Here is a 14460-nt window from a genome sequence, read left to right as displayed (position 1 = left end):
TTCCCTCCCTCTGTCTCTGCCAGTGACTCAACTCCGCCATCTCACACGATTGCCTGAGAGTGACAGTTGATGAGCTTGGCGCACAAACAGTGACCTCAGGTTAACAGCGCTATTCACTTCAGAGAAACATAAATATACAGTCAGTGTTTTGTTTCACACGCTTGACCTCCAGCGGGAAAAGATAACAAAAGATCCTTACGAGATAAATAATGCATCCTTTTTCTGTTCAAAACACAAACAACGCACAAACAAATTGAAATGCTTCATGATGACTGTTCCGTCCTGAAATATAACCGGGCTTTGACGAGGGAAACAATTAGGCAACTGTGACAGGCTGCAACACTGATGCAAATCCGGGTGTTTGATCTACATATTTAAAGCGTGGCGTTGACAGCGTGGGTACAGTGATTCAGAGGCAGGGTCATTTGAATTGACTGAGTTGCCGTGAAGTCTGGTAGGGAATGTAAGTGGAACTGTTGTACTGTTCCTGCCTACCCCTCACCTCAGTAGCAGTTCACGGTGTACGGCATCAGAAATAGACAAAACAGACACTATTTTTCTCCTCAAAAGTGGAACAACGAACAAGTCAACTATTTTAAGGAACTGTAGCAAGCCAGCCAGCTACTGCCAGCCTAAGCCACATCTTTTTTTTTTTCTTTTTGGCTGCTGTCATCGTGGTCCACAGAAGCTTCATTGAATTTTGTTTTTTGGCATCAAGAAAAGGAATCCTGTGATCCGAAGTCAATTTGACGCAATTGATCAGCATTTAACCTGACGCGTCAAACTGCTCTGATGCAAAGCTCCACGGCTGTTAAACTTAGAAGTCTATTTAGTGCATTAAAGCTACTGTAGTTCACTGCACAGGAGAGCTGTGCATTAAACAAGAAGCATCTAGCTAGTACGACCTTTTTTTATTGATTTGAAAGTTTAGAAAGTCTGCTGGCCTGGGACCCTTAAGTTTAGATAAAGTTTGGGGAACATGTATATTTCATCCACCTTGCACCTTGTAGTATAGCATGAGTGGCTATAGTTAAAGGTAGGGTCTATTTCATACTGAGACATCGAAACAACCAACTGTCTCACTGGCCAGTTTTTTTTCTAGAATAAATATTGATTTAAAGTTTACAAAATCTGTCATAATGGGGCTCTTTGGATGAAGTTTAGAAAGTCTGGGACCATGTAAATGTTGATTGCACTGTAGCGCAGGGACAGTAGCCGTACAGTAACTGTGTTTACAGTACAGGCCACTGCACGGTGAGATATCCCCAGGAATAGCCAACGAAGCCTCTGTTTCATTAATACGGTTACAACTCACAGCAGGCCACCCCATATTGATGTATGGGACATTAATTGGATGTGCTGCATGTTTTCCTGGGAAGAGGAGAAGGGAGAAAAAAAACAGCAAACCCCACATACATCTTTATCCCATTATCTTGTGTGAGGCGAGCTTCCCCTGGGCCATGATGTATGATGTGGAAACAAACGGGAGAGAGAGAGAGAAGCGGCACAGGAGCGCGACGTCCGGCCCCGGCCAGTTCCTTTCCCAAGCCAATCACATCCCATCCCACCTAAGCTAAGCTAAGGGGACTAGAAACAGCAGTTTATTGTGATGGAGCGTGTGTGTGTGAGTGTGTGTGTGTGTGCGTGCGTGCGTGTGTGAGTGCGTGTGTCTGTGTGTGTGTGCGTGCATATGTGTGCGAGCGTGTGTGTGTGTTTACTACTGTATTACAGCACAGCCCATCCTCCAGTCTCAACCTTGAATTATGACCGCGTATAGGCTTACTAATAAATGAGAAAGCTCATACCATAATTTTCACGGGGCAGACAGCCCTGGCAGGTCAAGGCTTAGCTCCATTAATGAAAAAAACGAGGGAAAACAATCAAATTATTAAATTGTGATATGTTTCTTTCTTTTTTATCTCCCCCTGGAGAACTAATTTCCTGCCTCTCTCGGCTCACGTGCCACTTAATCTTAATTTGCTGCAGATAAAGCGCATGAGAATGATAAAGATGAGCGAGAGGAGGGAAAGCGAAAGAGAAAAAAGATGGTAGAGAGAGAGAGAAAGAGAGAGAAAGAGAGAGAAAGAGAGAGAGAGAGAGAGAGAGAGAGAGAGAGAGAGAGAGAGAGAAACACATACTAGAGAAGAGAGTATAGTGCATGTCAGGATCCAGGAGCAAACAAAGCTGATTTAATTTACTCTCAGACTCGCTAGCAATGATGATTTCATTTGTGTGGTGGGTGGGTGACAACATCCACCTTCCCACCTCCACACCCACCTCAAACATTGTTCAAAAATCCCCCCCAACCCAAGCAAACCCAACCCAACCCCTTCCCTGTTAATAATATTAATAATGGCGTGCAAGTTATCTGCCTGAACACCTTGCAATGGAGAAGCACAACAGTGTTGTTTTAGTCGTGTTTTTGCCCTCCCACTCACTCTACGCCGTGTATATTTCCAGATAGTAGTGTGTCTCTGCTCTCGTCTGAGCTTCCCTATTTTATCTTTGTGTCAGAAAGTGCAGCACATAGTACGATTCTCTCTCTCTCTCTCTCTCTCTCTCTCTCTCTCTCTCTCTCTCTCTCTCTCTCTCTCTCTCTCTCTCTCTCTCTCTCTCTCTCTCTCTCTCTCTCTCTCCTGCTGTGTAGAGCTGTCTTTTTACTGTCTCCAACCACCACCCCACCTTCTCGCTGCTGGCCTCGCACCCGCTTCTCTCTCTCCCGCAATTGAACCTTTTTGTAGGTCTTCACAAGTACCAACACGGTGCCAAGCCTGCCTTGCTTGCTTTTCTTCACTACTCCAGCTCTCTAAATATAGCATATTTGTCTGTTTCTTTTTTGTCTGGCCTCTCTCTGTCTCTCTCGGTAGTACACACCTTCACAGGGGCCCTGCTGCTGCCGCTTTCGCATTCCCTTTCAGTATGGCTGCTTTTGTTCCCGCTTCCTTACACTCCACGACTACACTCTTACCTCTTCAGTCTCTGCATAGTGCACTGTGCGTCTTTCCCACTGCAGTAAAGTATGGCTATCCTCCGCTATGCTAGGCCAGGGGGGTTGTGTGAGTCCAAGTGTGTGCAGTGCCTTTCTGATGAACTACAGTAGCCTCTCGCCACGCTTAACGTACTTCTCCACCCCTCCACCCCACTCCACCAACCCTGTCCTCCTCTCTTCTCGTCCCTCCAGGGCAGAGATGTGGTACTCACTCTCTCTCTCCCATCCCACTGCACTCCATCAGACAGTACCACAGCCCACCTTCAACCATTCTCTCCTTCCCTCTTTCCCTCCCGGGCAGAGATGTGTTACTCACTCTCTCCAAATAACTTCTCCACTCCCATCCCACCCCACCATACCACACCACACAACACTCCCAACACCCTTCTCTCCTCCTCTTCTCTCCTCCTGGGCAGAAATGTGTTACTCACGTTCTCCACAAAACTTCCCCACTCCCATCCCACCCCAACGCAACGTGCCACACCACACCCCACCCGCCAACCCTTTCCTCCTCCCCTAACAGGCAGAGATGTGGTACTCACTCTCTTCGCATAACTTCTCTACTCCCACACCATCGCACAGTATCACAGCCCACCCTCAACCCTTCTCTCCTCCCCTCCTTCCCTCCTGGACAGAAGTGTGTTACTCACTCCCTCCACATAACTTCTCCACTCCCACCCCACTACCAAACCTGCCCTCCTCCCCTCTCCTTACCTCCTGGGCAGACATGTGGTACTCACTCTCTCCTCCATCTCCACGCTCCAACCCCACCACACCACACCACACCGCACCCCCAACTTCCCTCCTTCCCTCCTGGGCAGTGATTCGGTGGTACTCACTCTCTGCACATAACTTCTCCACTCCCACCGCACCGTACCACACCGCACCGCACTGCACCCCCAACCCTCTCCTTCTTCCCTCCTGGGCAGTGATGCAGTGGTACTCACTCTCTCTCCCCCTTCTCCCTGCTCATGTTCTCCCTGAGCTCTCCACCTAACTACTCCACTCCCACAGCGCCACAACCCTAACGGTTCCCTCCTCTCCTCCTACCCTCCTTCCCTCCTGGGCAGTGATGCAGTGATACTCACTCTCTCTCCTCCTTCTCCCTGCTCATGTTCTCGCGGAGCTGCTTGAGTCTGCTCTCCATGGTGGCGTTCTCCTGGGCCAACTGCACCGTCTCCATGCGCAGCTCCCTCATGTTCCTGCTACAGGACACAAAGGCGGAAAGTTCTTGTCAGCAGAGAAGCCAACAGAGGGGGACAAAAGGGGAAAGTTGTCCCAGTCCCAAGGACAGAGTGGGCCCAGAATTGGGTCCTCATTACATCATATGTACAAGGGAGGGGGGCCCTTTCAGATGACTTTGTCCAGGACCTCTTTAAAGTCATTTTACTCAGTTAGGAGCTCTGCGTCGTTAGGCCTACTACCGTTTTGCTTTGTAGGGCAGTATAGCCCTATGGCACCATCATCCACCATACTTTCACTCAGGGTCAGAGTGAAAGTATGGGCTAGATCAGATGCCAACAGAGGGGGACAGAGGGGATACCGGTAGTTGTCCCGGGCCCAGGAACAGAGTGGACCCAGAATTGGGTCCTCATGGGTCCTGTACTGGGGACAGAGGGGTCCTTCCAGATGACTTTGTCCTGGGCCCAGCCAAAGCTGTCAGCGGCCCTGCCTGTCAGCATAAGCCACCCATCGGACTGAGCTACGGTACGTAGGCCCTATCAAGCCATTACAACAACTACTGCCTTACAAAGCAAAAAGGCAGTAACTGCACTGTTATTGAGAATGAGTTACTATGATTTTAACGACATACGTATGTCTAAATGATTGACCTGCAAAAATGGTGGCAAATATAACAAAACTGCAACATATCACCTAAAATTACTTGAGTTGGACTACAGGACCATTTTGAAGTAATTTTACTCAGTTTGGAGCTCTGCACCATTACTACCTTTTTGTGAGGCAGTATAGCCCTATAGCAGCATTGCCCCTCAGGGTCAGAGTTAAAGTTTGGGCTAGATTAGTGTTTCTCAATGGGGAAAATACAGATGCTTTTGCAGGAAAATTCTAAATTTAGTTCCTAAAACAGCATAACCTTTTTGTAAGCCAGCGCATGATAACTGGAATCAGAAGATATACTCGCTACCATGCTGAGATGGTCGGCTACAGTCCCGTGAACGCGGCGCTAGGTCACGTCCACTTTCAAGCTCTATTGGGGTACATTTAGTGGGTGCATTAGTCCATGTCATTTATACTTGGGGGCGTTAGCAGGCTTATGATATGGTCAAGGGGGGCGTTGGGGGGCTTATGATGAGGTTCAGGGGGCGTTTGTTCAAAAAAGGTTGAGAACCACTGGGCTAGATAGATTAACAACCTTTTGGTAGCTCGTCTTGAACAACAGCACAATGGGCACAGCGCCATATCTTCCTCATTACTCTAAATCTGCAGTCTGCACTCCACAACCCTGTGTCAGGCAGTGCGCCCCGTTGGGGACAGCCAGAAAAGACCACCTGTCTGCCCGTGTTAGTGGTGGTGGTAGTGTGGCCATGTGAGCTACTACTAGCCCACTACCCGGGCAGCACAGTGCCAAGGAGGATGATGATGAACAACAAAGATGACCAGTCCAGATATACACCCACATGAGTTATTATGAGATACACTAATTTGAGCTGACAATGACCACTCCAGTGCCCACCACACGGTAAGGCATAGCCTAAATAATATAGCACTGTTTCTCCCTCAGTTCTGAGTCAGGAAGAAGACGCAATGAAAGGAAGCATGGATGACACTGACCATCAACATCAAGGAGTGCATAGCCCCGACAATTATACCAAGCAACACACACACACAAACAAACAAATACACATACACATACACACACACACACACACGCACACTAAACAAACTGTGACAGCCGTTTCAGTTACAAACCTGGGGTTCAATTTTACAGATTTTGGCTTGTTAGGAAGGACCACGAAGTCGTTTAGATTCATGGTGAAACCACTTCGATTTCAATGGTTCTCCTGTAAAATGACACACAAAAGTCAAAACGTGCTGGCTTTCTGAAATTAGACACAGCAGCCGGATTGAAGGGTCCCTGTGAGTGGAGAATTTCGTTCGATGTTGTCAACGTTCGCATTTCATTACGAAAAAGAAAGAAGGTAGCCTATATAAGATATAGCCTACCTTACTTACTGTATCATTACGAAAAAGAAATGATACACGCTCAGTGGCCTTTTATCGCATTTGCTAACGTTGGAATAAAACCTGAAGTTACCACACCACACGCTACATGACGGAACACGTGGCATGTTAACGTTCATTTAAAAAATACTTAACTTTTTAGCGTATTTTAGCGTTCCGTCCTCTGGTAAGACAAAGTACTTTCAAGAAAACATCTCTGATTCAGCTGTTCACTTGTTCGTTCTGTCAGTTGTAAATAAGGAAGAGGCAGCGTTTGTGTACCGTTTCTATGGAGACGTCGACCCGTGGAAAGTATCGCGATAGAAAGCTTACACGAGCAGAGGGCTTGTCTGGTGTCTGGCTGGACTGTCTGCTGTCTGGCCCAGAAAATTGATGAGGAGTTCCATCCCAGCACAATCTCATAGGATACGGATACAACAAGTTCAATACAATACGCCTAGCCTATAATATGCATTCTAAATAGGCCTATTCTATTTCACTCTTTGAAATAGTAATTGGTTAAATATCTGATTTCCACAGCACAGAGGCAGAATTTAGGCGGTGTAGAGATTAGGCTAGGTCTTATCCACTGTTTATCAGTGGTAAGCCTACCAATGCATCAGTTTTATGGTTTTCAATAACAAGGTCCATAAAGCAACAGACTGGTGTGGTAGAACTAATTTGCTGCCCTGTAAACCTATATCATCTTTTGTTTATGATCATGTACTGCACTGATAGTTACCATAGGCCTGATGTCAGTGGTAGCCTAACAAAACGAGAATAGGCCAAGAGAGAAAATAGTGTAGTCGAGACTGTGTTGTGCCTTTAAGTAAAGGAATAAATAAATAGAAAGATAAAATAACCATCTCTTTCCAGTGGAAGAACCTTTGCCTCCGCAGTGCTAACAGGAAATCTATTATTTAATTATTACAGTCCTGCTGCCATCATTTAACTCTAAATGTCTTGCAGTCATTTAGAGGCTCATTAAAACCAATGAGAGATGGACTAAGTGATCAAAGCACTTCAGCACTGTGTTCGGTTATTGAACATGTGCCAAGTTTGAACAAAAGACTTTTTTCGATTATCAAAATCAATTACACACGGGGTGTCACGCGATGTTTAATCCTTTACGCAAAGGTTACCTAAGGTAATTTATTCACCAGCCTCTTTGATCTATATAACAAATGAATAAAAACCGTCTGACAAAAATAGTTTATATATAAATCAATCTGAATGGAGGGTAAATTTAGACTGGAGCCTTCATACTATTTTCGCAGGAAGCCAGGGCCAGGGCATATGGTGGTGCGCCCAGAGAAGCCGACAGGGGCGGGCCGGGGACAGGTGAGTTTTCCCGGGCACAGGGGAAAAGGGGGCCCAGATTTTGGTTCTCATGACATTTTATGTTGGGGGCGCTTTCTGTTGACTTTGCCCTGGGCCTGGCCAACGCTGGCAGTGGCTCTGGCTGCAATAATTAATGCGAGTTCAGGTCTTGCTTTGAGCGGTGCTATTTGTGCCACACATGACAGCGTAATTTGGAGAGTGTACGGTATAGGCATGTTACAAGAGGGGGAGGAGTCAAAGACAACCTCTTAACCAATAATTCATCCCTGTGTGTGTGTGTGTGTGTGTGTGTGTGTGTGTGTGTGTGTGTGTGTGTGTGTGTGTGTGTGTGTGTGTGTGTGTGTGTGTGTGTGTGTGTGTGTGTGTGCGTGCGTGCGTGCGTGCGTGCGTGCGTGCGTGCGTGTGTGTGTGTGTGAGAGAGAGAGAGAGAGAGAGAGAGAGAGAGACAGAGAGACAGAGAGAGATAGAGAGAGTGAAAGTGTGTGTGTGTGTGTGTGCATGCCTGCATGCCTGTGTTCGTGCCTGGCTGCGTGCGTGCCTGGCTGCGTGCGTGCCTGGCTGCGTGCGTGCCTGCGTGAGTGCGCTTACGCCCTTGTCCCTCCATTGAGCAGGGGCGGGCCGATGCCTCCCATAACAACGGAGCTCCACCACCTCATCTGTATTCCATGGAAACGGAATGTTTCAGATCTGCTATTGAAAAGGCATTCTTCCAGAGCGGCACCCGTGCCTTCACTCCTCCATCCAGGCATCCTTCCATCCATCCGTTCATTCACTTCTCCATCAATCCATCCATCCAGCGCCCCTCCCTCCCTCCCACACACTCTAATTTCCTCGCTCCTTCATCTCACACCCTTTCTCTCTCTCCTTTTTACTTGTAGAATTGGATGCAGGGTTTGCATTGCCAAAGCAGGTGCGTATGCACGACTCAGCCCTAGCTTGCACTCTGCTGTGTGGCTTTCTGTTTAGGTTCTGTGCAGAGTGGCCGAAGGCAAAACCTTTCCCAATACCATCACACTACAAACCACAAGATACACATGGATGTGATTGTGCACACACACACGCACGCACTGACGCACACATGCGCATGCATATACTCTCGTACGCACACACTTACTAACTACACAACACCCCTACTCCCTCACTAGTATCATAAGAGTTCTACATCTGACGTCTGCCTTTCCCTGTTTTGCCTGTTTACCACAAGCCAGTTGCTAAAAAAAGAAAGAAAAAAAAGATAGGGGAAAAAGGAAAAGGGGAAAAGAATGCAATCCCATTCTGCAAGTTTGGCTCCAGCCGGCGGTAAGACAGCCAGACGTGTGGCAGCATACTAATGAAGAAGACACAGCATCCAAAGAAAAACAAGGATGGAGAGAGAGAGAGGGAGAGACAGAGAGAGAGGGGGGGGAGAGGGAGAGAGAGGCAGAATTGAATAGAGGAGGGCTGAGAGTTGAGAATGCAACAAGATGTATAGCAGCCCACTGAGAAAGACAAACAGTAATCAAAAAACGTCCTGCCAGGACTATAGTGAAACATGAAAAGGACAGACATGCAGGTCAGGGCCGTTAATCAATCCACACACCATGGCCAGGGGCGGATCTAACCATTTTTGACCCTAGGTAAAATATAAGCATGGGGCCCTCAAAAGTCATTAGGCCCTATAAAGACACACATTTCTGTGTTTGGTGTTTTGTCTCATATATGTCTTTGATTACTTTACATACTGTAAGTTACAAATTAAGATCAAGCCCGTTTTACTTTTTTGTATACCGCGACTGGTCTGTCAGTAAGGGGCCCTGGTAGAGGACAGATTTGGTCGGGCCCTCGGCAATTACCCAGGTTTACCTAATGGAAAGTCCGCCTCTGACCATGGCTGCTGTGCTGAGGAGGCCCCCTTAGACAAGAATCACTCCTTTTGTTTTGCCTTAAAAGTCTGCACGCGTGCGAGTATCGAGCAGGCAGGTGGCTATTGGACCTCCTGTGCTAAATAGTCAACTTGCAACAAGCTAACAACCACCAGCAGCATGCAGCAGGCATTTTTCACCAAGTTCCATTAACACACTGACTCGTAGCAGCGGAGTTTACAAGTGATCTCGAACTTGGCCATTTAGCACGCTACCGCTATCTTGGCGGGTAGGGGTGGACGGTCGGGCGGGCTGGTGGCGTGGCAGGCATACACATTACAGGCCCCTCGGGAGTGTTCATTAATGCATTTTCGCTCAGCACCTATGCAATTAGGTTCCTCCACAGTCAACTGCCCTTCGCACTAATGGGATTGTCTTCCTTCCTCCGACACTCCATGTTCCGCGCATGGGGATGAGGAACGGCTGTGCTTTTAATTACTAATGTATAAATCATCAGCATTGGCATGCTGAAACCCCCTCGGCTATAGACCACTTTTCACTCTGTTTGGCCATGTTGTTAAGGCTGTGTGTGAGTCGAAACATTAAACCCATTGCTTTATTCAAAGTTGATACAGATGTATGGGAATAATATTGCAGAGTTGGGTCGAAATGGTGTGATGGTGGAGAGGCCATGGATGTCAAACAGACCGAGGGCTGCAATTTTCACTAAGCGATTGCAGGGCTCTTAACATGATGTGCGACAACTTTTATAACTCGACCATTTCAAACAAATGGAGGGAAAGGTCAGGATAAAACAGGAACAAAATGTGTGTTGTAAAATGGGGTAACTTCAGTCTTCCACATTATTTCGAAAGAGCTCAGCTAGGGCAATCTAATGTTGGAGTTTTGGCATTTAGCTTCAAAATGTCATGACACTGTTTGAATGATTGCGACATGGTAGGCCATAAATTACAACATGAGAAAAGGCATATTTTGGAATTCAACCCTAAAGTGTTGATTAAAGGGGTATGCCACTATTTTGGGGCTTACAGTTAAAATCGTTGGATGGGGTTTATAATGGTGGTAAAGTGTCTTATTTTTCATGTAAGCCGTTGCCTTGCTTTAAGACAAGTTAAAAGAGGGAATATGTCGCTAAGCTAGTGAAAGTCAATGTATCCATGTAGCATGCTACAATGCTACACGGATGCATTGACTTTCACTAGCTTAGCGACATATTCCCTCTTTTAACTTGTCTTAAAACAAGACAACGCTTAACATGAAAAATAAGACACTTTACCACCATTATAAACCCCAGCCAACGATTTTAACTGTAGTAAGCCCCAAAATAGTGGCATACCCCTTTAAAGGATAAGGTCAACCAATTTCAACATGCAGTTGTCATGCTCACACTACCCTGGACTTGTCAGTACCTGGGATTTTTTTTTTATCTCTCCAGCCTTTTCTGAGATCCAGGTCATTGTAATGGGGGCAGGTGTTTGTTTGCATTTTTTAAAAAAAAAAAAACATCTTGATTTATTCCCAATAACGTCCAAAAGGTTATGCAACATCAGCAGACAACTATCAAACGGTGATACCTTTTGAGAAAATATTTGGAGTAGGTCTATGTTAAGATTTTTTTTAAAATGTGAACAAAATGTGCCCCCATTAATAGCTCAGATCTCGGAAAGGGCTGAGCTGAAAAATGCAGCATAACCGGATATACTGACAAGTCCAGGGTAGCGTGAGCAATACAACAGAATAGTGAAATTGGCAGAAACTAAGAATGCCATGTCCATCTAAGTTTTAATGATATGATGCCACGCAGCTAGGATGCCATGACAGGTTTGGCTGATTGAGGCACGTAAGGCGACTAATTAAAAGTGCCAGAATCCCCAATATTGGTGACTTTGAGACTTAGAGTTCATTTCAAATAAAACAACTCATGTGGCTGTGGAATAATGGGTGCCATGACATTGTTTTGTTGCCAAAGAGACAGAGTGGTTGAGGCATGTAAGACGATTAACTAAAAATGTGTAAAGGTTTTGGTGGCAGTCCCCAAATGTTAAATTTTAAACCCAAATACCCAAACCCAGACCAAAATAATGTGGGGTTGTCCATATAAGTTTGGATGGAACAATGCCATGACCAATGGGGATGATGGAATGTCAATCAGGAGCAGGTCTCACACTATTGGCCTGCAGGGCTTTCACTTGGTGGTGGCCCAAGGTGAGAGATCTATGAGAGTGGCATAGTTGTCAATCTAAAACCACTCACCCTCACTCAGTCACTCACTCACTCCCAGATAGACAGGTAGCATCCCCCAGAAACTGAATCATTGAAATGGTCACCATTTCCCAATGTCAACTGTATGAGCCTTAGTAGTGTGTCAGCCTTCATAGTCACGCCCAGTGATTGGATACTCTTTGGTGAACTCTGCGGAGTATCCAATCAGTATCACTGGGCATGACTACGAAAGCTGACACTTCGAAGGGCACACAATAATCAAAGTTCAAGAGAGTCCTTGTGCACAAGCCCTCAGCAATTCAGGTGCAGGTGTGAGGCAGGAGAGGGTGAATCAATGAACGACATTCAAAAGACAAAAGTAAGCAGTGTGCGGCGTCTTTTGAATGTTGCTCATTGGCACACAATAGACATTGGGAAACGACGATCATGGGTAAGCGGTTAGGGCATCGGACTTGTATCCCAAAGGTTGCCAGTTCGACTCCCGACCCGCCAGGTTGGTGGGGGGAGTAATTAACCAGTGTTCTTCCCCATCCTACTCCATGATTGAGGTATCTTGAGCATGGTACCATTCCGCCGAACTGCTCCCTTGGGGCGCCATTGGGTGCTGCCCCCTTGCACGGGTGAGGCATAAATGCAATTTCATTGTGTGCAGAGTGCAGTGAACACATGTGTACTGTGGGGTGCTGTGTCACAATGACATTGGGAGTTGGAGTTTCCCAGTTTGGCTGATACTTTTTAATAGTAAATTGCAACATACAAACAATCAACATGATGCCCATATGAGATTGTCTGGAATAATGGCATGTGGCTGGGATAATCGATTACTGCATGTCGACTACCTAAATCCTGTAAAAGTCCACCATTTTGGTAGCAGACAGACAGAGTGGTTGCATTGGGATTGTAAGACGATAAACTAAAATGTGCAAAAGACATGTTATAATGGCATGGGGCTGGGATGATCGATGACTGGATGTCGATTAACTACTATATCATGTAAAAGTCCATGATTTTGGGAGCAGTCACCAAATTGTTAACTTTTAAACAAAACAAATAATGTGGTGTTGTCCACCTGAGTTTGGATGGTAGGCCTATAATTCCACATGGGGATGATGGGGTGCCAATCACGACCAGGTCAGACACTCTGTCCTGCAGGGCTTTCAGTTGGTGGCGACCCAAGCTGAGGGGTCTACGAGAGTGTCATTTATCTTGGTCTAGCCCCACTCAGTCAATCACTCACTCAGCCACTCCCAGACAGACAGGTGCATCAGCATCAGCCAGAAACAATTTGAATAATTGAAGCCTACATTTTGTGGCTTCATTTTTAACAGAATCCATATTAGTCTGGTTGGAGTAATGCCAAGGGCCTGTAAATGATCAATTGCTGCTTGCTCATTAACTAAAACCTGTAAAAATTCATCATCATTTTTGGTAGCAGTCACCAAAGGGTTAACTTTGAAACAAACAAATGATGTCATGTCCATGTAAGTTTGGATGGAACACATGGGGTTTAATGTTATGCCTAACAGGACCGGGTCACACTAGTGTCCTGCTCCAGCCTGGAGGGCTTTGAGTTGGTGGCGCCCCCAAGGTGCCAGGTCTACGAGAGTGTCATATCTCTCTCGGTCTAGCACCACTCATTCAATCACTCACTCAGTCACTCGACTCACTCAACTCACTCAGTCCCAGACAAACAGGCGCAGCATAGCATCAGTCAGAAATAATTTGAATTATTGAAACAGGGTAAATTGCAACATCCAAAAAAATCTACATTTTGTGGCTTCATTTTAAACAGAATCCATATTAGTCTGATAATACCATGGTGTTATTGCTGGAGGGCTTTGAGTTGGGTGGCGCCCCCAAGGTGCCAGGTCTACGAGAGTGTCATATCTCTCTCGGTCTAGCACCACTCACTCACTCAGGCAGCCAGGCAGTCACTCGACTCACACACTCCCAGACAGGCAGGCAGGCAGGCGTAACACATCGGCTGGCCGCGCTGCCTGGGAGACCTCGGGGGAGTCAAGATGGAGTCAGGTGACCTTTTCACACTGGCAGCAGCGGTCTTGTCTGGATGATGACGGTGGTGAAGGCTTTTCAAAAACACTTGCGGTGGGGTAAATGAAAATGGAAAAGGGTAACACGTTCAGAGAGAGAGAGTGGCTTTGGAGTAGGGAGAGACAGAAATACGAAGCGAGAGGAAGGGAGCAGATATGACAAGAAAAATAAGAGGGAGTTAAAGCGAGAGAGTGAGGAAGAGGAGAAGAGAAAAGGCGAGAGAATCAGAATCTGCGTTAACACATGCACCGAAACCCACTCAGAGAAAGAGAGAGAGAGAGAGAGAGAGTCAAAAGTCAGAAATCTAACAACCGTGAAAGTTCTTGTGAAGAGGTGGTGGCAGGGGTGGGCGGTGGTGTGCGGGGGTGTTGGGGAAGGGCGGTGGCGATGGCCCCTGAACAAACCCTGTTCTCAGGGCAAAGCCAAATTCATGACACTGAGTACGAGGCCTCGGAGACCACAGCGGCAGACACTGATAAGGCTGTCAGCGCAGGGCCGCGGAGAGACGAGAGGAGAACAGCCGTGCAGAAGACAGACGAGAGCGGAAGCCACTTGCCTTCTTAACTTAATTAGGACCGTCTTCATGGCTGCTCTCTCTCTCTCTCTCTCCGTTTCTTTGTTTCTCTCTCCCTTGCTCTGTCTGGCCCTGCATTACAGTACCTCTGAGGCTCTTAGTGGTGACGAGACAGAGAGGGTTTGCAGCGCAGAGCGTGACAAAGAAGGTCACACGGCACGGTCACCTCACACCACTGGCTAGAAGACATCTGTTTATCTCTCTCTCTAGTCTCCTCTCTATTCTCCCTCTCTCCC

General features: G+C 46.7%; 1 protein-coding gene across 1 annotated transcript in view; it reads right to left on the bottom strand.

Annotated features, from left to right (window-relative positions):
* LOC134453822 (histone-lysine N-methyltransferase SETD1B-like) overlaps positions 1–6400 on the bottom strand; it is a 66329-nt gene extending 59929 nt beyond the window's left edge. Inside the window, exons 1-3 of the mRNA XM_063204570.1 lie at positions 6329–6400; positions 5921–6012; positions 4078–4194 (exon numbers count right to left, since the gene is read on the bottom strand). Of these exons, the coding sequence (XP_063060640.1) occupies positions 4078–4194; positions 5921–5982 (179 nt within the window). The 5' untranslated portion in view covers positions 5983–6012; positions 6329–6400. The remainder of the gene's footprint in view (positions 1–4077; positions 4195–5920; positions 6013–6328) is intronic.
* Between the last annotated feature and the right edge of the window lie 8060 nt (positions 6401–14460).

Source organism: Engraulis encrasicolus, chromosome 8 (assembly GCF_034702125.1).
Source record: "Engraulis encrasicolus isolate BLACKSEA-1 chromosome 8, IST_EnEncr_1.0, whole genome shotgun sequence".
Classification (NCBI taxonomy): domain Eukaryota; kingdom Metazoa; phylum Chordata; class Actinopteri; order Clupeiformes; family Engraulidae; genus Engraulis; species Engraulis encrasicolus.
This window is presented reverse-complemented; position numbering and strand designations above follow the sequence as displayed.